Source organism: Schistocerca serialis, chromosome 3 (genome assembly GCF_023864345.2).
Source record: "Schistocerca serialis cubense isolate TAMUIC-IGC-003099 chromosome 3, iqSchSeri2.2, whole genome shotgun sequence".
Lineage (NCBI taxonomy): Eukaryota > Metazoa > Arthropoda > Insecta > Orthoptera > Acrididae > Schistocerca > Schistocerca serialis.
Window position 1 is genome coordinate 355759451 of NC_064640.1, and position 25950 is coordinate 355785400.

A 25950-nucleotide genomic window follows, 5' to 3' on the forward strand; every position below is an offset into this window, starting at 1 on the left:
CAGTGGTTTGCAGAGTATAAATATAGACATAGATGTTGACGGCACCACATTTGTCATGTGATACAAATTGTATGATTATCTCTGGATGAAACCGTAATTCCCGATTAAAAGTAATCAATCATCATTCTGTTGTTACAGAGTTGACATTCACATTTTCTCTAAATTAACATCTTCTTCTTTGCTACTAAGTTATTAAGGTGCTTGTGAATCTCTATGGCCTCTTTGTACATGTATACATGATAATACATTATCTTTGCTAAAATACCTGTATCACTGAATTTTATTTTGTGATTTTCATCTCAAAAAATATGTTCTGCTATGGCTGATTTGTCAATATGTTTCACATAGCAGTTCCTTTTGTGTTCAACTAAATGGTTGTTAACACTTCTATTTGTGGTTCCATTGCATACTTACCTATATTTATATGGAATTTTATACAACCCAGGTGTCTTAGTGTATGCCCTACATCTTCTGCTGATCTTAAGCATTCCTTTATCTTCTTGTTGGGCCTAAAGGTGCATTTCAAATCCGTTCTTGTCCAAAATTTTTCCAGTCTATCCAAAAGTTTGTTAAGATATAGAAGGAAAACTTTCCCATTAGATGGCCATTGTTCGTCATTGTATATGGCTTTCTCTCCTCTTGGTTGGAATGCGTGGTACACCTCCTTTCTGGACAAACCATTCTTCTTGAAAACTGACTGTAAGTGATTCAGTTCATCTTGTAAATAAACTATTTTACAAATTTCATTAACTCCGTCCATCAAGGTTTTAATGACACCTTTATTGTCTTGGAAGATGATTGGAATTCTTATGGAGGTATCAATCATTGTATGTAGCTTTCCTGTATGCCTTATGGCCCAAAGTACCATCCACCCATTTGACCACACATACATCCAGGAAATTAAGTTGCCCATTCCTTTTTTTTCATTGTAAATTAAATTTTTTGGGTTGAACTTACTGAGATACACCGTGTGGACAGCTTACTCCTCTTCACTGTATGACCACACTAGAAATGTATTATCCATATAATGATGCCACTGAGCTGGTCTTTTACTGGCTGTCTGCAGTGTTCTTTGCTAGAAAATCTGTATAAACAAATAGACAATAGCTAAATTAAGATAGCTGCCCAGCATTAAACCATCAATATTCTCATAAAATTCATTTTCTGCAGTGGAAATAGGTTGTAGTGAGACAGTGTCTAAATAAAGCTACTGTACCAGTCAGAAAAATGTCTACATCTGAAATATCTTCATTGAAAAGAACCATCAAAAATAAAAACACAGTATCAAAGCTGGTAAGATGATCACCTGGGCCCATGTTCATGTCATCTAGTTTTTCCATAACATGTACTGAGTTTTTAATACAACTGTAAGTTCTGCGAGAGCACAATTGCACAAGTGGCACTAGATATAACAGCACATCATGCATGGATGCCCCATTGCACTCACAATAAGTCTCAAAAGAGCTTCCAGTGTGTGCACTTTTCGTAGGCCGTATGGTCTGGGCAGAGAAGCTTCTGTCCTGCAGAGTAATTTCTTATGGCCTAAAAGAAAGAAGACACTTTTACCAGTTGACTGGTAATTCTTAAAACATTTGTTCTAGGGATTTACAAAGCCTTTTATAAGTAGTTGACTCCAAAAGGTCATTAATCTTCTTATGATAATCTTCACTATTCATTACAGCTGTGGCATTCCCTTTGTCAAAGACAAGGACAGTCATTAAAACCTTAATGGACAGAGTTAATGAAATTTGTCTACATTGATATCCCCCATTGCCTTCTTTTTTGCTTGTAAATATTATTACCATAGATGGCTCAGATTCAATAATATTCTAGTGGTTTACTCCATAATTTCATGTCATTTCACTGTCTCATCTTGACCTTTCCAGTCACAAACAAGATTGTCCTGCAGTACATCTTTGTGGTAACTCATCAAGTCAAGCTAAAGTTTTCTGAGTACAAAAAATGTATAATTAGAATCATTGTCTAATGTGAAATCAAGATCATCCTACAGATGCCTGTCTAGGAAACAAAGTATACCAACTACTGCCTCCCAATATACTCATTCCTTAATGAAATTTGTAATTAAAAATTATATACCTCTTTTTCAAATGATGTACTTAGTTTATGGAATTAATATTACAAATATGAATAACCTTCACAAAGATATGCAGTCAACCACTTTGGTCAAGAAAGGTATGCATTATTCAGGAATGCACTTTTTCAATAACTTGCCAGCAGCCATATAAAGTTCATCTACAAATGAAGTTCATTTTAAGAGGAGCCTAAAGCATTTATTGATGGCTAAGTCCTTCAGCTCCACTGATGAATTTCTTAGCAGAACGGATTGATGTGTATATGTTACAAAATAATATCAAATAATGTGAGTATTATGTACAATCAGACTTCTCTACAATTTCGGTGCAATAATGCAATCACTGTAAATAAGTATTGTAAAATGACTTATCTATCTATTGGTGCATTGCTAAAACAGCCTAAGAATTATCTTATTCGCCTCAGTGTATTAGACATTTACATGTATAGTAACAAGTTTGTTATTACAGGGTGACAATATTATTGAACTATATTAAAAAAAATGTAAATCAGTTACAAACTACAGCATGTCCATACTTTGTTCAACATGTAAACATCACTATATATATTCAGATTTAGTTTATGACTTATTCGATATGCCTGACATCATTGATGATAATGTGGCGCAAATGAATAGCAAAATTCTGCATGACCTGCTGAAGCGTCGGAACATCGATGCTGTTGATGACCTCCTGAATGGCTGTTTCAGCTCAACATTGGTTTTGGGGTTATTCCTGTACACCTTGTCTTTAATATAGCCCACAAAAGAAGTCACACATATTCAGATCTGGAGAATATAGCAGCCAATCGAGGCCCATGCCAGTGGCCTCTGCGTACCTCAGAGCCAGAATGCAGTCCCCAAAGTACTCCTCCAGGACATCAAACACTTTCCTGCTTTGGTGGGGTCAAGCTCTGTCTTGCATGAACCACATCAGGGTCACTTTGGATAATGGAAATCACATCATCTTCCAAAACCTCCACATACTGTTTGGTAGTCACTGTGCCATCAAAGAATATCACAACAATTATTCTGTGACTGGACATTGCACACCACACAGTCACCCATTGTGGGTGAAGAGACATCTTGATCATAAATTGCTGATTCTCAGTCCCCAAAATGTGCCAATTTTGCTTATTGATGAACCCATACAAATGAAATAAGATTCATCGCTAAATCAAACCATACAGTGCGTGCTAATTCTCATCATGCCCCATAGCCAACCACGCAGTTTGAACTTCCTAATGCGAACCATTCAGAAGTTATGATGATTTTATTTCATATAGTTCAATAACTGTCACCCCATACCATTTAAATGAACATATATTTAAGGCTTTTTAACTTATTTGACATCCAATTTTTGTTTTCTTTCGTGTTCTACACCCTGGAGTAAAATTGCATCTAAAAAATACAAAACACAGCTGAGCCTATACTGTGCATGATGTCGTATAGAACCGTATTGAATAGTGTTTAATTTGCCGAAGAAGTTACAATGCTGTATAATGCATACATATGATTTTGGGCCACTCAGTTACACAATTTAACAAGTACAGAGCACAAGTGGTTGGTTTGTTTGATGGCTAGGTAGCCTCCACTGTGGATAAATCATAGGGGTAGGTGTCTGCAGTGCCAGGGGAATTGGATCTACTATTTTGGACTGCATTCATATCAACAGGTCAGCCATCTTCGTTTCTAACATCGCTGAAGATGTCATGATTGCAATCTTGTATTCTGAACCATGCAGGTTAGTACTTGTGCAGGAATAATGATATCCTCCTCAGTAGTTTATTGTCTTGGAGAAGTGCTAGAAATTCATAGCAGAGCCTTCATTCTTGATGCGTAGGAAGCCTGGATGCTACAGGTAAGCTGTAGATACAAATCTGCTGGAAATCTTAGATGTCATACATACAAGCCTCACTGCCACCCTATGTGAGCTGCAAAATTGCCGCCTCCCCCCTCCACCTCCATTTTTTAAAAAAGTTTGTGTAATGTTAAAAAACGTCCATTATTTGGTATGTGTGGTAACTTGACTTAAATAGTTAGTCACATGATTTAACAACTCCAGCTCTTAACATTTATTTTAATAAACAATGTGACTTTATTGTTACCATAAATGAACAGTTTTTACAGTTATGTCTCAATAATCTACTCTGTGGAAAACAAAATATATTACAACACAGTTTAAAATTTTCATGTTAATTTGCTTTGAAGAATAAGGTATAAATAATAATTTATTTCACATTGAACAAAATAAAGCATAATATTCGAAAGAACTATACCTCTGAATACTAAGAAAAGGAAAAAAAAACAGACAAATCAGACTTTCCTGGCTTTTGCTTATGCAAACTCTTTCACTTGATCCACATAATTTAAGTCCTCTGCAAGCTTGTGCTCAGTAAATATTGTTGGAGGTTCACTTAAATGAGATTGGCTCATTGTTGAACTGAGATATGTTTTCATCAATTTCAGTTTTGAGAAACTTCTCTTTATTTATTTATTTATTTCATTCGTGTTCTGTAGACCCAGTAGTGATAAATCGCTTGGGTGTAGAACATGTCATTTAGATAAATTTGAGACATTTCTTTATAATAATAGGTTGTACAATGAATAATATATTACATAGAAAAAATATTTACAAGAATTGTTTTTTTGTAAAAAGTTACAAATTACATTGAACAGACTTACAATAGATCAAAATCAATTCACATATTCTCTTAGATAAATTCGTCCAGTGAGTAAATGGTTTTACTTAGCAGATATTGTTTAGGTTGATCTTTAAAAGTATGTGGATCAGTAACTGACATTTTTATTGCCTGAGGGAGAGCGTTAAATATTTTTATACAAGAGTAGTGTACTCCTTTTTGTACCATGCTTAGATTCTTTTGTTCAAGATGAAGATCATTTTTTACCCTAGTGTCATAGTTATTATACATGCTCTTCATTTCAAAAAGGGTATGGTTTTTACACAAGAAACACATGAGAGAGAAAATGTATTGAGATACTGTTGTGAGTATTCTCAGCTCTTGGAAGTGTTTCCTGCAGGAATGTCTGTACTTGACACCACACAGAATCCTAATGACTCTTTTCTGGGTTATGAGGATTTTGTTTGCCTTTGGCTGGTTTCCCGAGAATACAATTCCATAGGCCATCAGGGCATGAAAATAACCAAAATAGGCAGCTTTCAAAGTATTTAAGTCACTGAAGGATGCAATCGCATGAATAGCGTAAACTGCTGAGCTTCGTTTTTTATATAGGTAAGGAAAGTGTAAGGACCAGTTTAGATTGCTATTAACAAGAAAACCCACGAACTTTGTTGATTCCACTCTTGCTAAATTCCCATCATTTTATTTAACTTTAATCTCACCTTCGATATTTTGGCTTGTATGGAACTGAATCAAAAGAGTTTTCTCAAAATTTAGTGTTAGTCCATTAGAGGTAAACCAGTTAAAGATCTCCTGAAAAATTGCATTTACAGTGATCTCAAGATTAGTATTTGTTGAATTGTCTACCAGAATCGTCGTGTCATCAGCAAAGAAAGTAAATTTCACCATAGCCCTTGTACACATTGGAAGGTCATTTATGAAAATAAGGAAAAGTAGAGGACCCAGAATAGCGCCCTATGGGACTTGACAGTTTATTGTACCCCAAGAAGACGACACTGGTTCCCCATGAGTGTTGTTTACCATGACTTTGTGTTTCTGGTCCTTTAAATAGGAGGCAAGCCACATCCCTGCTTCTGCAGTTAACCCATAAAATTCTGCCTTTCTCAGAAAAATCTTATGGTTCACGCAATCAAACGCCTTAGAAAGGTCACGAAAAATTCCAGTTGGAGACATTTTATTATTGATTGATTCAAGAATTGCGTTGGTGAAAGTATATATTGCATCTTCTGTTGAGATGTTTTCTGGAAACCGAATTGACTTTTATTGAGAATATTGTATTTACTAAGATGTTCAATGAATCCTTCTGTGTACAAGTTTCTCGAGAATCTTGGAGAAACAAGTTAAGCGTGAAATAGAACGATAATTGGTTACTTCGTTTCTGTCACCCTTCTTGTACAATGGTTTCAACAACTGTCATCAGAAGTGTTTGGAGAATTCTTTGGGAAATGTTAATACCGGGACAAAAATTATGTCTTCCTATAAACTTCGAAGTATCTGTTGGACTTATTCTGGGTTTTGCAAACGCTGAAAGGACTTTAAGTTCTTGCCTCAACTCCAGCACGTCAATGATGCTTGACTCATTAACTGTACCTCTAAATGTAGTTGCGTGTGTAGAACTAAACGTTTCAGTAATAGTAACGTTAGATCTTCTAGCTCTAATTCTGTGGTATGTTCTTTGGAATCTGTCAAGAAAGACACAAACTTTTCTTCTGTTTTGCAGTTCTCAAAATATACTTTCATACTTTCAAGTATTTCTACAGCCTCAGAAATATTTATGTCAGTACTCTGCAGGAGGGTCTTACTGACTACACTGATGTGAAGCAGTACATCATATCAGATTACTGGAGAAGTTAGAAAGGTGTAATTTTTTATTTGATTCACAAGTCCCATAGTTTTGTGAGCAGTCATACCATTGAATTCTTCTGATATGTGAACAAACGTGACATAAACTCCTCCAGCCTGAAACTTCAGGGGAGTTGTGTGCATCAATATAGCTTTCCCACCTAGTATTGCTCAGCAGTTTTAGTGTCAAGTTAGAAAGATACTTCTTCAAGGTAGTCCAACACTGAATGGAGGAGGAGAAGAAATCGTAGAAGCTATTCACTGTCAAAAACATGGAAACAGCATATTGAGAAGACATAGCAGAATCCTTTACCACAAGAATGAATGACTGACTGCTACATGGTGCATAAAATGCTCTTTTGTTCAAATATAAAATTCTTTTCTGGAGACCAGAATACTTTCCATTCATGGTCACCCCACTGTCACACCATTGACCTCTCATATTCTAAAATGAATTTTTTTTTATCTTCCAAGGACTTGAGTATGAACCTGCATCAGAGTGGAGCTTGAAGAATTGGATATTGAAAGGAATCTCAGGAAATGCCCCAGAACTCAGGTGTCGTATACCCCTCCAAGTCATGTCTCCTGGATTAAGCATACCACAGTTGTCATAAGCTCAACATTTAAAATACCTGGTGTGCAATCCAGAGTGATACTGTAATACTTTGCAGACATCATCATTACTAAAATAATGACCCTTGTCTTACCTTTCTTTGTTCTATACAGGTTCTCTATCATCACAGCTCCAAACTTTTTCAAATAATTCAATGACTTTAAAGAACTTTCCATTGTCATGCTGAAAAAGTTTATCAGTACTTCTTCTCAAGGGCAGACATTGCTGGTCCAGGAAACTTATTATAATTATTAAATGCTGAAGAACATTTTTCCAATGTTTGCTTTCAATATTCAGTAGCCTTTTATGATGGGTGTCAACAGTTCATGAATTTTTCAGTCCTTTAGAAAAGGCAATCACCTTTTTGTGTGAATTCAAATCCTCAGTAGACTGCCCATGAGTTTTGAGTTAAGAAGTAAGATGCCACCAGCTGCTTATACTGGTCCTTGCAAGTTTTACTGTAGATGACAAAAAAAGTTTGCAACAAAAGCGGAAGATAGCTGTTGGAGTTTACCAAGCAATTTCTGTCTGCTTTTCATAGATTTGTTAAAGAATAGCTGTAATGTACAGGGCTGAAGCGACAGTTGTCCACGTTTTTAGGACGTTCTTCAGCTTCTTTAACATGCTCTGGAGGAGCTTGTATGACCAAGATCATTCAAATGCAATCATTAATAATTTCCAGCCATCTTCTGGAATCGGAGTCCACTGTGTCTTCAAGTTTAGGCTTGCCTTCAATCCCACCTGTGGTGATGCCTGCTTAAGCTGATTTTCCCCTGGTATTTTAAAAGTCGAGTCATCTAATTTCATTTCTGCATGATGTGTCATTCTCGGAGCTTCTCTCATAAACCAGGTCTTCAGTCGAGTGGAGGCCTGTAGAACATCCTGTGGATGGCCCACTCTCAACATTGCTGCTGTCTTCACTGGTCACAAGGATGTTCTTGCCAGCTTTGTGGTGCTGTCCTGAAGAACTACGTCTTATTAAATTCAGTAGTTTTCCAGTCTCTTTGGTCTATGGCTCAGCATACATCTTTCCATCCTCGATGCTCCTGGATTGTTCTCCCTTTGGGCTGAAATATCTTTGTAGTGCATCCTTTTACTTCTCATTGTCTCTTCTGTTGCACGTGTCTTGACCCAGCTTGTAAAGAATGAGTACATAAAACTAACTGTTGATGTCAGTGCTACTGTAAGATTTATCTTCATTTGGCTTTCATCATCTCCACTTGCCCCTTTTTTAAACTAAAAAATTATAGAAAAGTGGGAAGGATGGCCCCTGGTGGAAACTAAGGAATGATTCCGGCATTGGTCTCATGGAGCTGAGGAATCCTTTTCTTTTCCTATCATTTATTGAGATTATTTTCCATTTCATCATACCCATAGACTTTTCTTTCTAACTTACTAATTAGGCCCTCGGAATTTTATGTAGATTGGGTTTCTGGCAGTTCTTAGAAATCATTTTTTCTGAATTAAAATTTCTTGAACTCACACATTAACAAAACTAATCAGAATATTATAGAACTTCATACCATGAGTTATTGATGATGTAACAAGTCAAAATTTATCCAAGGAGTGAGCTGAAGTACAGTGAACATAATAAATAACTTGTTGGCACAACAATTTAAATTTAAAATTCTATTCAAACAACTAGGCTGTTCAGTTTGAGTTCAACATATTTTTTGTTGGGGAAAAAATGCTTACACACAGGGCTCTCTGTGTTCACTAGTAATTTCTATAAATATAAAAAATTGCGTTTCTCAATCAAATACTTTAGGAGGAATAACCACTTAAAGTTGTCATCCCAACAACCTGTACTCTTGATTGACTACGTGATATAAAATTTGATTTCTGATAACCAAAATATACAATATTATTATGTCAAAATCAACTTAAATCCCTCTCTCCAGTTGCCTTTTTGTCCACCCTGTGAAACATGGTCTTTTCCTCCTCATTCCTATGATATTTTTCTGAACTTCTCATGCAACAGCAAAGCAAGCATTTCAGACAAGTGCAGCCTGCTGAGAGGATCTGACTTCATGGTTCAATAAGGCTCAATTTCATAAATTTTTATCACTTTCTTTGGAATTTGCTGTTTCATATGTAGGACGTAGTGGAGACTATGTGATTCATAATAGCATCTTCAGAGATAAGGAAAAGATTTCTCGCAATGCGAAGCAAACTGCATGATGTTCTTTACCTTTTTGCTTTATAATTCTGAAATTAAGAACATCATAGAAGGTAAACAGAAAAGTATTAACGCAGGGCACCACAGTCACTAATTAGAAAGAACTACCACTGGACATATGTCACCCTTACCATGAATTATGAGGTAAGTCTTTCATGTCTGATTATTCAATAAAGGGTAACAAACTAGTCTTCATCATCATATAATTTCACTTTTCTTCCCTTTATTTTCAGTCTTGCTATTGGGGTAACACATGCTTATTTGCAGCCCTGCCATTTTTTCAAGTAATAGATCATAAGAAAACAAAATTTTCCTTTCTGCAACATTGAAGGAAAAATGTCTTAACTTATGAGCAACATGCATGCACAATATTAATTGTACTGTACATAACATCAGTTTAAATTACATAATCCAAATTTATAACAAGTTTTTTTCTGTGGTTAGGGAAAGTAATGAATGTACATCAGATCAGTCTTGACTCTCTCTATTGTTGTGACTCGCCAATCTTTCAAAGTGCGTCCTCTACATGCGGCGCTGTCTGCCAGCCATGCAGCACCCGCCCCACCTAAGCGGCCAGCCAGCCAGCAGCCGCTAGACTCGGACTCAGTTGTGATTTGACTGTGAAAGTGTACACCCGTCTTACTCTGTTTACTTGATCTGTGACTTTCATGTATTGCATCTTCCTTGAAATATATTTCTTCAACTTGAAGTTATAACAATTGGCGACGAGGTATTGAATTTTCTTTTCCATCGTTGACCCACATGTTTCCATGGCTACTTTAGAGCAACTACTGCAAGATCTCATAGAACAGCAAACGCTTCTCACAAATGTGATTCGTGATTTCGTCACGGCATCAAATGCGGGGCGTCTCTTGTCGTTGTCTATACCTCCTTTTCCTCCTTACGACGAGACGGCGGAAGACTGGTCTGATTACGAAAACCGTCTTCGACAGCACTTCTTGGCATTTCATGTCGCGGACGAACAAACATGTAAGTCTCTGTTCCTTTCGTGGATTTCACCTCAAATGTATCGGTTGTTGTCGCAATTGGCTCCTTTGAAAGAGCCTGCGTCTTTGTCCTTTGCTGAAATGTGCTCACTTCTCTCCGTCTATTTTCAAAAGCAAAAGCATGTGGTAGCCTCTCGTGTTGCCTTTTATCGTTGCAAAAACAACCAAATCAATCCCATCGCGCTTGGGCTGCTGAACTTCACGGCCTCAGTAGAAAGTGTCAATTTGTTACTGAAGTTTACAAAGAATCCTACGCCGATTCCTTGGTACGGGATGCTATTATGCCATCGGCGCCAGACAAAGAAGCTAGGCAACGTGCCCTTCAGTTGGCAAATCCGACTCTAGATGAAGTCCTATCCACCACTCAGTCTTTTGAAATTTCTCGCGCCGCTGGAGCGCAAATAGAGGCATGGGGCGACGTTGGGGAAATACTCTGTGCGATGTTGACGAAGCGTCCGGCGTGTCCCCCACCGGCCGGCGTGGCCGCAGTACGCTCCCAAGCGCAGCCTCGGCCTAACCGTAAACAAACCTCTAACAAGGGAACCTCCCCATCGCACCCCCCCCCCCCCCCCCCCCCCAGATTTAGTTATAAGTTGGCACAGTGGATAGGCCTTGAAAAACTGAACACAGATCAATCGAGAAAACAGGAAGAAGTTGTGTGGAACTATGAAAAAATAAGCAAAATATACAAACTGCGTAGTCCGTGCACAACATCAAGGACAAATGTTAGCTCAGGAGCGACGTGGTCCCTTGGTTAGCGTGAGAGTGAAAAGCTTACATTCTTTATTTTCGCAAAGTTATGATCTGTCCATTCGTTCATTGACGTTTCTGTTCACTGTAATAAGTTTAGTGTCTGTTTTGCGACCGCACCGTAAAACCGTGCGATTAGTAGACGAAAGGACGTGCCTCTCCAATGGGAACCGAAAACATTTGATCGCAAGGTCATAGGTCAACCGATTCCTCCACAGGAAAACACGTCTGATATATTCTATACGACACAGGTGCCGGCATGTGCGTCACATGACAGAAATATGTTGTCGACCCACCTAACTTGTACACTTGGCGAATGGGTTTTAGCTTGCACGATTTAGGTTCTCTTGTGGATGTGATAATCACTCCCAAAAAAGTGATGAAAACATAAGAGTGTCACATAAACTGCTACAAATGAATGCAACAGTTTCACAGTCGCACGGTTTTCCCTGTGCTCTGTCAAAACATATGTTTTAACGGTTTTTAACGTTTCAAATTATTCATTGTGTAGAGCGTCAAATCCTGAATATGTCCAAGCAAATCTGAACATGTCCTGGAATTTTGGAGAGCGAAGTTGATTATGTGTGAGTGCCTGAACTTTGATAATTGTCTGAAAATAAAAAATTAAACTTTTCACTCGAGGAAAGACTTGAAGCAAGATCTTCTTTCTCCGCAGCTGCACACACTAACCACGGGACCACGTCGCTCCTGAGCTGACATTTGTCCTTGATGCTGCCTATGTTGCGCACGGACTACTCAGTTTGTATATTTTGCTTATTTTTTTATAGTTCCACACAACTTCTTCCTGTTTTCTCGATTGATCTGTGTTGAGTTTTTCAAGGCCTATCCACTGTGCCAACTTATAACTAAATCTGAGGGGGGTGCGGTGGGGAGGTTCCCTTGTAAGAAACATAAATTGGGTTCAATAGCTGCTGCAACATCATTAAAAATGAGCACCCTTGTACCCAGTAGAGCATTACATATGTTAACACAATACTGTAATATTGAAATCTTATACTTTCGTTCTTAACTACTGCAATTTTTTTTCTTTGTTCGTAACTTTTACAAATTCATTCTGTCTCATGCAATGAAGAATTAAAATTGGCTGCGTAGAAGGAACATCTACCTACCACACTGTACGTCACAGACACAGCTATAGTTCCATGGACTGCACATTGAAAATGATTAAGAAACTGTATGATACCAAGTTTAGTTGTGCAAGGGCAAAAACAGAATGTATAGTTCACAATGTATTGGAGCCATCGTGCAAAGAGCTTCTTACTGAAGACCTTAATGAAATGAATTTTATAAGCATTTCTATTGATACCAGCAATCATAAATCAACTAAATTACTTCCTCTCATTGTCAGATATTTCAAACCTGTAAGTGGGGTACATGTGAAGTTATCAGATTTCTGTTCTGTTGAAAATGAAACATCAGCCGTCTTATCAGCATGTACAACATGTTCTACAGGCCAATAACCGGAAGTCAAAATTTGTGTGTCTCTCAGCTGATAAAATGAATAGTATGTTTGGTGGAGTTAAGAGAGGGGCTAAACAAAATGTTTCCAGCAAATCAAAAGTCAGTCCTAAAAAGCCTCCTATAGGGATTGATTGCATGGCATATATAATTCACAACACCACAGTAACAGCAGTAGCCCACTGGTGTGGAAAACAATGTGTGTAAAATTTATAAGCATTTCCACATATACAGTGTTCTGGTGGAACGAATACAGAATTCTGTGATGTTGTGAATATTGAATATTAGCAAGTACTGAGTTACAGCAGAGCAAGGTGGTTAGCATTATTGCCTGCACTTTTAAGGATTGTGAAACTGTATCCTGCTTTAAAATCATTTTTCCTGTCAGAACCAGGGTGTTCTGCTACTTTGTATTCATTTTTCAGTAATAAGGAATCAGAATTATGGTTATGCTTTGCGCACAGTCAGCCAAATATCTTTTGAACAAGCATTCTAGAAACTTAAAGGCAGAATATTTGTGTTGCGTAAGCATTGCATTGTTATAAGCTACTAAAAACAAAGGTAAAAAATCTACATCTACATTTATATTCCGCAAGCCCAACGGTGTGTGTGCGGAGGGCACTTTACGTGCCACTGTCATTACCTCCCTTTCCTGTTCCAGTCGCGTATGGTTTGGGGGAAGAACGACTGCCAGAAAGCCTCCGTGCGCGTTCGAATCGCTCTAATTTTACATTCGTGATCTCCTCGGGAAGTATAAGTAGGGGGAAGCAATATATTCGATACCTTATCCAGAAACACACCGTCTCGAAACCTAGAGAGCAAGCTACACCGCGATGCAGAGCGCCTCTTTTATTTGTTAAACATCTGCGTAACGCTATCACGCTTACCAAATATGCCTGTGATGAAACGCGCCGCTCTTCTTTGGACCTTCTCTATCTGCTCTGTCAACCTGACCTGGTACGGATCCCACACTGATGAGCAATACTAAAGTATAGGTTAAACGAGTGTTTTGTAAGCTACCTTGTTTGTTGATGGACTACATTTTCTAAGGACTCTCCCAATAAATCTCAACCTGGCACTTGCCTTACCAACAATTAATTTTATATATTCATTCCACTTCAAATCGTTCCATACGCATACTCCCAGATATTTTACAGAAGTAACTGCTACCAGTGTTTGTTCTGCTATCATATAATCATACAATAAAGGATCCTTCTTTCTATGTATTCACAATATGTTACATTTGTCTATGTTAAGGGTCAGTTGCCAGTCCCTGCACCAAGTGCCTATCCGGTGCAGATCTTCCTGCAGTTCGCTGCAATGTTCTAATGCTGCAGTTTCTCTGTATACTACAGCATCATCCGCGAAAAGCCGCATGGAACTTCCGACACTATCTACTAGGTCATTTACATATATTGTGAAAAGCAATGGTCCCATAACACTCTCCTGTGGCACGCCAGAGGTTACTTTAACAGCTGTAGACGTCTCTCCAATGAGAACAAGATGCTGCGATCTGTTTGCTAAAAACTCTTCAAACCAACCACACAGATGGTCTGATATTCTGTAGGTCCTTACTTTGTCAGGCGACAGTGTGGAACTGTATCGAATGCCTTCCGGAAGTCAAGGAAAATGGCATCTACCTGGGAGCCTGTATCTAATATTTTCTGGGTCTCATGAACAAATAAAGCGAGTTGGGTCTCACACGATTGCTGTTTCTGGAATCCATGTTGATTCCTACAGAGTAGATTCTGGGTTTCCAGAAATGACATGATACGCGAGCTAAAAACATGTTCTAAAATTCTACAACAGATAAATGTCAGAGATATAGGCCTATAGTTTTGCGCATCTACTCGATGACCCTTCTTGAAAACTGGAACTACCTGTGCTCTTTTCCAATCATTTGGAACCTTCTTTTCCTCTAGAGACTTGCGGTACATGGCTGTTAGAAGGGGATATAATAATTTTTTGTCCAAGTTAAATCCATCTTACTGAAATTGTATGTGTGTGACCGAGCAGCTCAAGATAGATTTTATTCATCTGCAAATATCTTCTACTGTGTAGCATATGACTATCTAGTTTCATGGAGTCAGAAATTTCCGTATAACACTGACTTATGTTGGTCTACTTTGAAATCAGAACTAAAATGGTCAGATGAAGAGGCCAGTATTTCCACAGTACAAGACATGGGTAATACAATCCTTGATTGTTCACTCTTGTTTGATGAATTTTGTATGGCTAAAACAATTACAGCAGAAAAATTATGTGAATGGAATGCTAACACTGTAGCAGTACAGGATAGGTGGGTGGGAATTTTCGATCTATTTAAGGAGAAAAACATTCCAATAACAATCCTCCCTAAGGTTAAAGAATTTATCATTTGCCTTCCGGGCTCAAATGCACTCATATAACGTATTTTTTAAAAAATGATTAAGTGCTGGTCATGTAAAAAGACCAATGTTTTGGAATCTATGATCGTGAATTCTTTAATGCTACAATGTAATTTCACTTTCCCATGCACAGAAATGTATACCAGAGAGTTGACTCTCAGAAACATTTGTGAAAATATTCACTGCAGTGCAAAATATGTAAATAAGCAAACTTGAATGACTGCATGATATTTGCACTATACAGAAAAGATTTATAAAAATGTTAAATGGTTTTAAACGTGATAGTGTTCTTTCTTTTAACTACTTATTACTTGTTTTACATAAATAACAATGGCTCTTTGTTATCTCTGAAATGCAATTTCCTTACATGAATATCGATGGTAAAAGTCATTATTATCATATTCCAGTCACAAAAAGCAATTGTTGATCCATTTCAGTTCCAGTTAAATAGGATCAATAAGTTGTTTTAGTGGATGCCTAGGTCATCTTTGTGTCAGAGAGTGACACTGGAGTATTTTTGTAGGTGTCCCGTATATTTGAAAAAAATATATGGTAGGCTGAGCCAAAGTCGTCCACACATCTGTATGGACTATTATAGCACTTTTTCTTACACAAGAACCTTTACAAATGTGTTGCGTGTGGTGTTAAAAACTTTGATGCCGCTTCTGCTATGCCTCAAACCTTAGAAAGATAGCTGTGTATAGTCTACAAGCCTACATACAACACATTGTGGGGAATATCTTAAATAACTGCTAACTGGCCCCTTTTGCTATTCTACTTGCATATAGAGCAGTGGGAGAATCGATATATACCACTGACAAGTACCTTTAAGTGTTCAAATGGGGTGAACACATGTGACTTGTACTCTGCAATATGGATCGTTAAGGAGATACTACTTATGGTCGACATATCTGAACTGATGTTCTATTATGTCAAGTATTAGCTGGAGTTCTTGACATGTAGAGAGAGAGAGAGAGAGAGAGAGAGAGAGAGAGAGAGACAGGAGACAGGAGACAGAGAGACAAAGACAGGAGACAGAGAGACAAAGACAAGAGACAGGGAGACAGACAAGAGACAGGGAGACAAAGACAAGAGACAGGGAGACAAAGACAAGAGACAGGGAGACAAAGGCAAGAGACAGGGAGACAAAGACAAGAGACAGGGAGACAAAGGCAAGAGACAGGGAGACAAAGACAAGAGACAGGGAGACAAAGACAAGAGACAGGGAGAAAGGAGCGAGGGAGACAGGAGAGAGGGAGACAGGAGACTGGGAGACAGGAGACAGACAGAGGAGGGGGAGGTGTTTGGACCCTTTTGCTACTCCATGTGCTTATGGAGTAATGGGAGAACAAATACATGCCTCTGTTAAGTACCTTCATGCCTTCAATTGTTGTGAGTCTACGTGATTTATACTCTTCAATATGGGTCGCTATGGGGAGACTCAGTCTGTGGTGGACATAGCTTAAAGTACTCTTTGATTATGTTTATTTATTTATCTATGTATTTAGCTTTGGTCCTGTGACATCTTGTACAGATATTGGACAGGTCAATAAATGATTCACGAAGTTAAAAATTACACACACACACACACACACACACACACACACACACACACACACACAGGGTGGTCCATTGATCATGACTGGGCCAAATATCTCACGAAATAAGCGTCAAACGAAAAAACTACAAATAACGAAACTTGTCTAGCTTGAAGGAGGAAACCAGATGGCGCTATGGTTGGCCTGCTAGATGGCACTGCCATAGGTCAATTGGATATCAACTGCGGTTTTTTTAAATAGGAACCCCTGTTTTTTATTACATATTCGTGTAGTACATAAAAAAATATGGATATTTTAGTTGGACCATTTTTTTCGCTTTGTGATAGATGGTGCTGTAATAGTCACAAACATACGCCTCACAATTTTAGACGAACAGTTGGTAACAGGTAGGTTTTTTAAATTAAAATACAGAACGCAGGTACGTTTGAACATTTTATTTCGGTTGTTCCGATGTGATACATGTACCTTTGTGAACTTATCATTTCTGAGAACACATGCTGTTACAGTGGGATTACCTGTAAATACCACATTAGTGCAATAAATGCTAAAAATGATGTCCTTCAACCTCAATGCATTTGGTAATACATGTAACAACATTCCTCTCAACAGTGAGTAGTTCACCTTCTGTAATGTTCGCACGTGCATTGACAATGTGCTGATGCATGTTGTCAGGCATTGTCAGTGGATCACAATGGCAAATATCCTTCAACTTTCCCCACAGAGAGAAATCCGGGGACGTCATATCCGGTGAACGTGAGAGCGATGGTATGGTGCTTCGACGACCAATCCACCTGTCATGAAATATGCTATTCAATACCGCTTCAACCGCATGCGAGTTATGTGCCTGACATCCATCATGTTGGAAGTACATCGCCATTCTGTCATGCAGCGAAACATCTTGTAGTAACATTGGTAGAACATCATGTAGGAAATCAGCATTTAGATTTCCATCGATAAAATGGGGATCAATTATCCTTCCTCCCATAATGCCGTACCATACATTAACCCACCAAGGTCATTGATGTTCCACTTGTCGCAGCCAACGTGGATTTTCTGTTGCCCAATAGTGCATATTATGCCGGTTTACGTTACCGCTGTTCGTGAATGATGCTTTGTCGCTAAACAGAACGCGTGCAAAAAATCTGTCATCGTCCCGTAATTTCTCTTTTGCCCTGTGGCAGAACTGTACACTTCCAAGTCGTCGCCATCGCCATGCAATTCCTGGTGCATAGAAATACGGTACAGGTGCAATCGATGTTGATGTAGCATTCTCAACACCGACGTTTTTGAGATTCCCGATTCTCGCGCAATTTGTTTGCTACTGATGTGCAGATTAGCTGCAACAGCAGCCTTCTTGGGCATCATCATTTGTTGCAGGTCATGGTTGACGTTTCACATGTGGTTGAACACTTCCTGCTTCCTTAAATAACGTAACTATCTGGCGAACGGTCCGGACACTTGGATGATGTTATCCAGGATACCGAGCAGCATACATATCACATACCCATTCGGCATTTTGATCACAATAGCCATACATCAACATGATATGGACCTTTTCCACAATTGGTAAATGGTCCATTTTAACACGGGTAATGTATCATGAAGCAAATACTGGTACTGTCTGCACTGGCGGAATGTTACGTGATACCATGTACTGATGCGTTTGTGACTATTACAGCGCCATCTGTCACAAAGCGAAAAGAGTGGTCCAACTAAAACATTCATATTTCTTTATGTACTTCATGAATATGTAATTAAAAATGCACTCACTCTGTCTTCTGCCCACGAGTGGCCTACCGGGACCATCCGACCGCCATGTGATCTTCATTGGAAGATGCGGATAGGTGGGGCATGGGGTTAGCACACCGCTCTCCCAGTCGTTAAGACGGTATTCTTGACCGAAGCCACTACTATTCTGCCGAGTAGCTCCTCAATTACAAGTCTAAGTACACCCCGAAAAATGGCAACAGCGCATGGAAGCTGGATGGTCACCCATCCAAGTGCCGGCCACGCACAACAGCGCTTAACTTCGGTGATCTCAAAGGAACCGGTGTATCCACTGCGGCAAGGCCGTTGCCACAATAAAACATGGGGGTTCCTATTTAAGAAAAACGCAGTTGATATTCATTTGACCTATGGCAGCCCCATCTAGTGGGCCAACCATCTGGTTTCCCCCTTCAAGCTAGACGAGTTTAATTTGTTGTAGTTTTTTCGCTTGATGCTTATTTCATGAGATATTTGGCCCAGTCACTATCAATGGACCACCCTGTATATATATATATATATATATATATATATATATATATATATATATATATATATATATATATATATATATATCAATACAATGCTGTGGACTACAAATATCTACATTCAAACAACATTAAATGTACAGCTAGTACACTTTAATAAACAAATAATTGTCATAAAATGTTTATTAATTTAACATTATAAAATTCTGTTTCATTCTGAGTGGTATTCATTTACAGAGTAGAAACTGTGGTCCATCAGAAATGACTTCAGCTTTTTTTTTGAACAAGCTGTCTTGCTTTACCAACTTGATGTTGTTAGGGAGGTGGTTTAGACGATTGTGTGCTTCTATGAAGGACACTTTTCTGGTAGGCTGTTGTTCTAGCATAGGAGACACGAATGTTATTGCCATTTCTTCTTGTGTAATTGTGCACAGAGCTCTTCAGCTGATAGGCATTGGAGGTTCTTAAATATTCTGTTACAAAGACTATTGTTTCAAATATATATAGGCATGCAAGGTTCAATATCTTTAGAGTAGGAAAAAGAGAGTGACATGATCCTTGGCTCTTCATGTTGCAGATGATTCTGATAGCTCGTTTCTGGGTTTTGAAAACAAATAGACTATAGGGTGCATATTATTCCATATCTGATTGCTGACTGGAAATGTGCATGATGTGCCTGTATTACTATTTCTCTATTACAGCTTGTGCTTAGTATCCGTAGCATTCAACAGATTGATGATAGCTTGATTGTAAGAGCTTTAATGTGTGTATTCCACTTGAGATCACTCTGCAGATATATTCCAAGGAACTTAACATCACCATTAATTCTACAATCTTGTTGTTTATTTTCAATGCGTGTTCATTTTGTTGTTTATAGTGGGACATATGAAAGTTCATGGCCACCATTTTCCCAGTGTTAATTATAAGTTTATTTTTCTCAAACCAATGTGTTAGCTCCAGCAATGATGCACCTGTAGTTAATTGAAGCTCTTTTCGGTCTGACCCTGTAATCGAAATAATGGTATCATCTGCAAATAAAGTTTTCTGTTTGGCATGGACAATGTCATTCAGGTCATCAACATACAAGAGAAATAGGATAGGACCTAATGTTGATCTTTGTGGCATACCATATTTAATGGTAGTTTTTTCTGAAGTGTATGTTGTTGTTCTTGAAACGTTTTCAGTTATTGCGTCCTGTCTGAGAAAAACTTTTAATTGCCAGCTAGTAAGATATGATCCAATCCATTGATTTGGAATACCTCTAATTCCCTTTCTTTCCAACTTACATAGCAGGATACCATGATCTAAAATGTCAAATGCTTTGGATAGGTCCAAGAATATTCCAGTAGCCATTTCCTTTTCATCTACAGGTTTTAGAATGGTGTGCAAATATTCATAGACTGTTGTGGTTGCGGATCTAGATTGCCTGAAGCCATGTTGATGATTTGACAGCAATGAGTTTTTGTTAACAAACTCTAGCAACCTATTATAAAAGAGCTTCTCAAAGAACTTTGAGAAGCCTCTAAGCTGTGCTACAGGTCTGTAATTGTTAACATTGTCTGTGGCTCCATTTTTGTGCAAGGGTGCTAATTTTGCAATCTTTAGAAAATTTGGAAAGGTACCTTTGGAAAAGGAGTGGTTAACAACATGCTTCAGAGGTTCTACAATTTATCATTTTGTTTGGTTTATAATACATTCCGGAATCTCATCAAAACAACATAAAGTTTCCTTAATGAGCTCATTGCCAGTATGAGCTCACTCTGTGTGACCTGCTTGGGTAACAAAGACCCCATCAGTGGTTTATAGTTCTCAATGTAGTTCATATTAGTATTCTGAAAGTTGCTTTGGATAAGATCATTTGCAGTTTTGCCAAAGTACTCATTGAAGATATTAGCTACAGAGGTAGCATCTGATACTTGTTTGTTTTCCAGCTTTAAGTTAATATTTTTTGCCACTGGTTTTATGTGTGTTTCAAATCTGATGATGTTCCATGCGGCCCGTGTTTTGTTGTTTGATTTGCAGATATATTCATCATTCCCCCTTTTCTTTGCCTCTTTAATAACTTTGTGGTAGATCTTACTGTATTCTTTGATATAATTTTGCATTTCTAATGATAAAGTGTTTTGTTTTTTATACAAATGTAGAAATCTTTTCCTTGCACTGGAGATTTTTATGCCCTTAGTAATCCAACTTTTGTTTCTGGTTGGTTTTAATTTATGTTGCTTTAGTGGGAAGACTGTGTCAAAATAGTACTTATATGATCCATGAAAGTTATGAAACATTCTATTTATATCTGTTTCATTAAACACTTCAGCCCATGTTCCTCACCTTATTATGTTGCAAAAGTTTGTTATAATGCCATCAGTGAAATCCCTGCACTCAGTTATTTTAATGGGAGATATTTTCTCTGAACATAATTCCAGTGATAACAACACAGAATCATGATCACTGTATCCCATCTTAACTGCTTCACTACTGTAGTGAGAAAAGGCTTCTTGAATAAAAATTTGGTCTGGTGCAGTTTTACTACGCCTAGTGATTCGTGTTGGTGTATTTACTGTGGGGATTAACTTGAAACTCTTTGTCATGTACAGTAATTCATCTTTGTAGTTTGAGGGTTTCAAAAAGTCTATGTTGAAGTCCCCACAAATGATTTTCTTTTCTTTAGTTCTACAATATTTAACATCATATCAAATTTATACAGGATTTCTTTTATGTCAGCATCAGGGGATCTGTATATAGTTATAATAACTTGTTGAATGTCAGTAAGTTCAATAACCACCATTTCAAAGACTTTTTCTTTATTCAGTTCAGAATATGTTCGGATTGCTTTATACCTCAAATGCTGCTTTGCAAAGATAGTTCTCCCTCCATGTTTATAATAAGACCTGCAAAATGAACTGACTAGAGAAAAACCATGGATCTTTAGAGTTTCTATTTGTGGTTCTTCTAGCCAATGTTATGTTATGCAGATAACATCAACATTTAGGTCAGAACATAGTATTATTTCTAGTTCTTGCAATTTGTTAGTGAGAGACTGAACATTATGATACATTATATGAAATGGCAGAATGTTAGATTTAATTTGCTTACTGCAGCTACTGCTTTTAGTCATTTCTGATGAACCATTCACCTCCAATAAAGCCCTGACCCTGTTTATCTTGTGTTGTTCTTCTTTGCTCTGTTTTCTACTAAAAATCATTCAGGTGGGAAGGTGGTACCATCAAATGGGGATACTTTGACCAAAATTTTCAATATAAGTGTGATATCAGAACACACAAACAGTTCCTGAAACTGAATATTGTATATTGGGGGCTAGCCACCTAGCTACTGATTAATTTACCTAATAATTTTTTCATGTCACTGGTCAAAGTTACCCCATGGTTGGGGGTTCGCTGGGGAGCTTCTGAAAAGCTTGGAAGGTAGGAGACGAGACACTGGCAGAAGTAAAGCTGTGAGGACGGGCCGTGAGTCATGCTTGGGTAGCTCAGTTGGTACAGCAGTTGCCCACGAAAGGCAAAGGTCCCAAGTTTGAGTCTTGGTCCGGCACACCGTTTTAATCTGCCAGGAAGTTTCAACTCAACAGATCTGAGCTGGATTATGATGTTATAGTGCCTACATCTACATCTACATCTATACTCCGCGAGCCACCTTACGGTGTGTGGCGGAGGGTACTTATTGTACCACTATCTGATCCCCCCTTCCCTGTTCCATTCACGAATTGTGCGTGGGAAGAACGACTGCTTGTAAGTCTCCGTATTTGCTCTAATTTCTCGGATCTTTTCGTTGTGATCATTACGCGAGATATATGTGGGCGGTAGTAATATGTTGCCCATCTCTTCCCGGAATGTGCTCTCTCGTAATTTCGATAATAAACCTCTCCGTATTGCGTAACGCCTTTCTTGAAGTGTCCGCCACTGGAGCTTGTTCAGCATCTCCGTAACGCTCTCGCGCTGACTAAATGTCCCCATGACGAATCGCGCTGCTTTTCGCTGGATCATGTCTATCTCTTCTATTAATCCAACCTGGTAAGGGTCCCATACTGATGAGCAATACTCAAGAATCGGACGAACAAGCGTTTTGTAAGCTACTTCTTTCGTCGATGAGTCACATTTTCTTAGAATTCTTCCTATGAATCTCAACCTGGCGCCTGCTTTTCCCACTATTTGTTTTATGTGATCATTCCACTTCAGATCGCTCCAGATAGTAACTCCTAAGTATTTTACGGTCGTTACTGCTTCCAATGATTTACCACCTATGGCATAATCGTACTGGAATGGATTTCTGCCCCTATGTATGCGCATTATATTACATTTATCTACGTTTAGGGAAAGCTGCCAGCTGTCGCACCATGCATTAATCCTCTGCAGGTCCTCCTGGAGTACGTACGAGTCTTCTGATGTTGCTACTTTCTTGTAGACAACCGTGTCATCTGCAAATAGCCTCACGGAGCTACCGATGTTGTTAACTAAGTCATTTATGTATATTGTAAACAATAAAGGTCCTATCACGCTTCCCTGCGGTACTCCCGAAATTACCTCTACATCTGCAGATTTTGAACCGTTAAGAATGACATGTTGTGTTCTTTCTTCTAGGAAATCCTGAATCCAATCACAAACCTGGTCCGATATTCCGTAAGCTCGTATTTTTTTCACTAAACGTAAATGCGGAACCGTATCAAATGCCTTCCTGAAGTCCAGGAATACGGCATCAATCTGCTCGCCAGTGTCTACGGCACTGTGAATTTCTTGGGCAAATAGGGCGAGCTGAGTTTCACATGATCTCTGTTTGCGGAATCCATGTTGGTTATGATGAAGGAGATTTGTATTATCTAAGAACGTCATAATACGAGAACACAAAACATGTTCCATTATTCTACAACAGATTGACGTAAGCGAAATAGGCCTATAATTATTCGCATCTGATTTATGACCCTTCTTGAAAATGGGAACGACCTGCGCTTTCTTCCAGTCGCTAGGTACTTTACGTTCTTCCAGCGATCTACGATAAATTGCTGATAGAAAGGGGGCAAGTTCTTTAGCATAATCACTGTAGAATCTTAAGGGTATCTCGTCTGGTCCGGATGCTTTTCCGCTACTAAGTGATAGCAGTTGTTTTTCAATTCCGATATCGTTTATTTCAATATTTTCCATTTTGGCGTCCGTGCGACGGCTGAAGTCAGGGACCGTGTTACGATTTTCCGCAGTGAAACAGTTTCGGAACACTGAATTCAGTATTTCTGCCTTTCTTCGGTCGTCCTCTGTTTCGGTTCCATCGTGGTCAACGAGTGACTGAATAGGGGATTTAGATCCGCTTACCGATTTTACATATGACCAAAACTTTTTAGGGTTCTTGTTTAGATTGTTTGCCAATGTTTTATGTTCGAATTCGTTGAATGCTTCTCTCATTGCTCTCTTTACGCTCTTTTTCGCTTCGTTCAGCTTTTCCTTATCAGCTATGATTCGACTACTCTTAAACCTATGATGAAGCTTTCTTTGTTTCCGTAGTACCTTTCGTACATGATTGTTATACCACAGTGGATCTTTCCCCTCGCTTTGGACCTTAGTCGGTATGAACTTATCTAAGGCGTACTGGACGATGTTTCTGAATTTTTTCCATTTTTGTTCCACATCCTCTTCCTCAGAAATGAACGTTCCAGTATTCCAGGTCAGCCAGCATGACAATTGACCATTTTTAATTTCCTTCAAATTTATATTTTGGACCACAGACCTCCTTCCATAGGAAACCCACCAAGCTGTTGTAAATAGCCCAAAAGGTCTGAGCTGGATTGTGATGTAATACAGCCAGTGCCAGTATTCCTGTTCTTGGATTATGATGTTGTAGAGCTCGTCCCAGTATGGGCTGGCCGCCATCTTGCATTTTTGAATTAGGATAATGTCCTACTTCAACAGGAAAGATGCTAGCACAGTTGGGCTATGTTTTGAATTGCCCATCAAAATTTGAATTTCCTGCCAAAATTTGCACTTTTGACCACTTTATGGAGGGGCAATTGACCTTTGTCAGGCAAGGGAGGGGTGGGGTTGGGAACATCTGATGACCAATCAAGTGCATCATCGATGACATCATCAGCAACATACTTTGTATAGTACCTCTACTTGTTAACCTACTCATTACTTCTATCAAGTCTTCCCATAGTGCGAGAAAAAATGGCGGGCCCCACACTTGCCTCTACTTGTTAACCTACTCATTACTTCTATCAAGTCTTCCCATAGTGCGAGAAAAAAATGGCGGGCCTCACACTTGCCACCACCTAAGCATGTTGATTAACTTTTTGGGCTATAATTTCTGTAAAGTATTTATGATTTGTAGAGTATTATTGTCTATTAGCACTCACAATGCACTCAAGTAACACCCTCTGTCTATCACCATCTGTCTATAAGTTTCTTAGCATTACATGTTGGCCCTATAGTTTCCAACATGTTATGATGCACTGATCTCCCAGGTGCATGACATGGTGCAGTCAAGTCCACACTTTTCCACTTGGTGCAGTCTCCTCACTCTAGCTTCTAGATGCTGAGATGAATGTGATTATTTCCATTTTCTTCCTTGACTGTGAGTAGGGGTTTGAGGCAACACAGGAACTGAATCTATAAGAACTGGATTATTTGTGTGTTGTTTTACAGGTTCTGAATATTCATCTTGCACCTCAGATGATTCCCCATGTTCTGTTTCATGAAGCTGATATTCTGTGTCATCTTTGACATCTTTATCATCCAACTCATCAGAATCATAAATATCTTCTCGTGCAGACTCTTCTTCTGGTAAACTGTTCAAGTAGTTCAGTAATTCTCTACACATGTGGAAACACCAATGAGCCACAATAATGAGGAGCCCTGAACTTCTGCAGAGCACAACAATATACTGACAGAGAGCAGCAAGAAACACACGTTTGCACTTCCACTACATCAAGTAAAATGGAAAGAAAGATAGGGATGATCAGAAGAATGAAATAAAATAAGTTAAGCAGATGTAAAAATCCATTTTTGCACATGTAGAGATGATAAATGTAAAAAATACTCTGCAGACTACATAACTGGGTGCCATTTTATGATAAAAATGTTTATAGTTATCCACTTTTTGTAATAGGTTCTTGTCTTTTACAGAAGCTA

The 25950-nt window shown here is 38.5% G+C and overlaps 1 protein-coding gene across 1 annotated transcript; it reads left to right on the plus strand.

Moving 5' to 3' along the window:
* Positions 1–15386: 15386 nt before the first annotated feature.
* Positions 15387–19438, plus strand: LOC126470834 (uncharacterized). The gene is made up of 4 exons (XM_050098850.1): positions 15387–15451; positions 15973–16309; positions 19058–19280; positions 19398–19438. The coding sequence occupies exons 1-4, from the start codon at positions 15387–15389 to the stop codon at positions 19436–19438; spliced, it is 666 nt and encodes a 221-aa protein (XP_049954807.1).
* The last annotated feature ends 6512 nt before the right edge of the window (positions 19439–25950 follow it).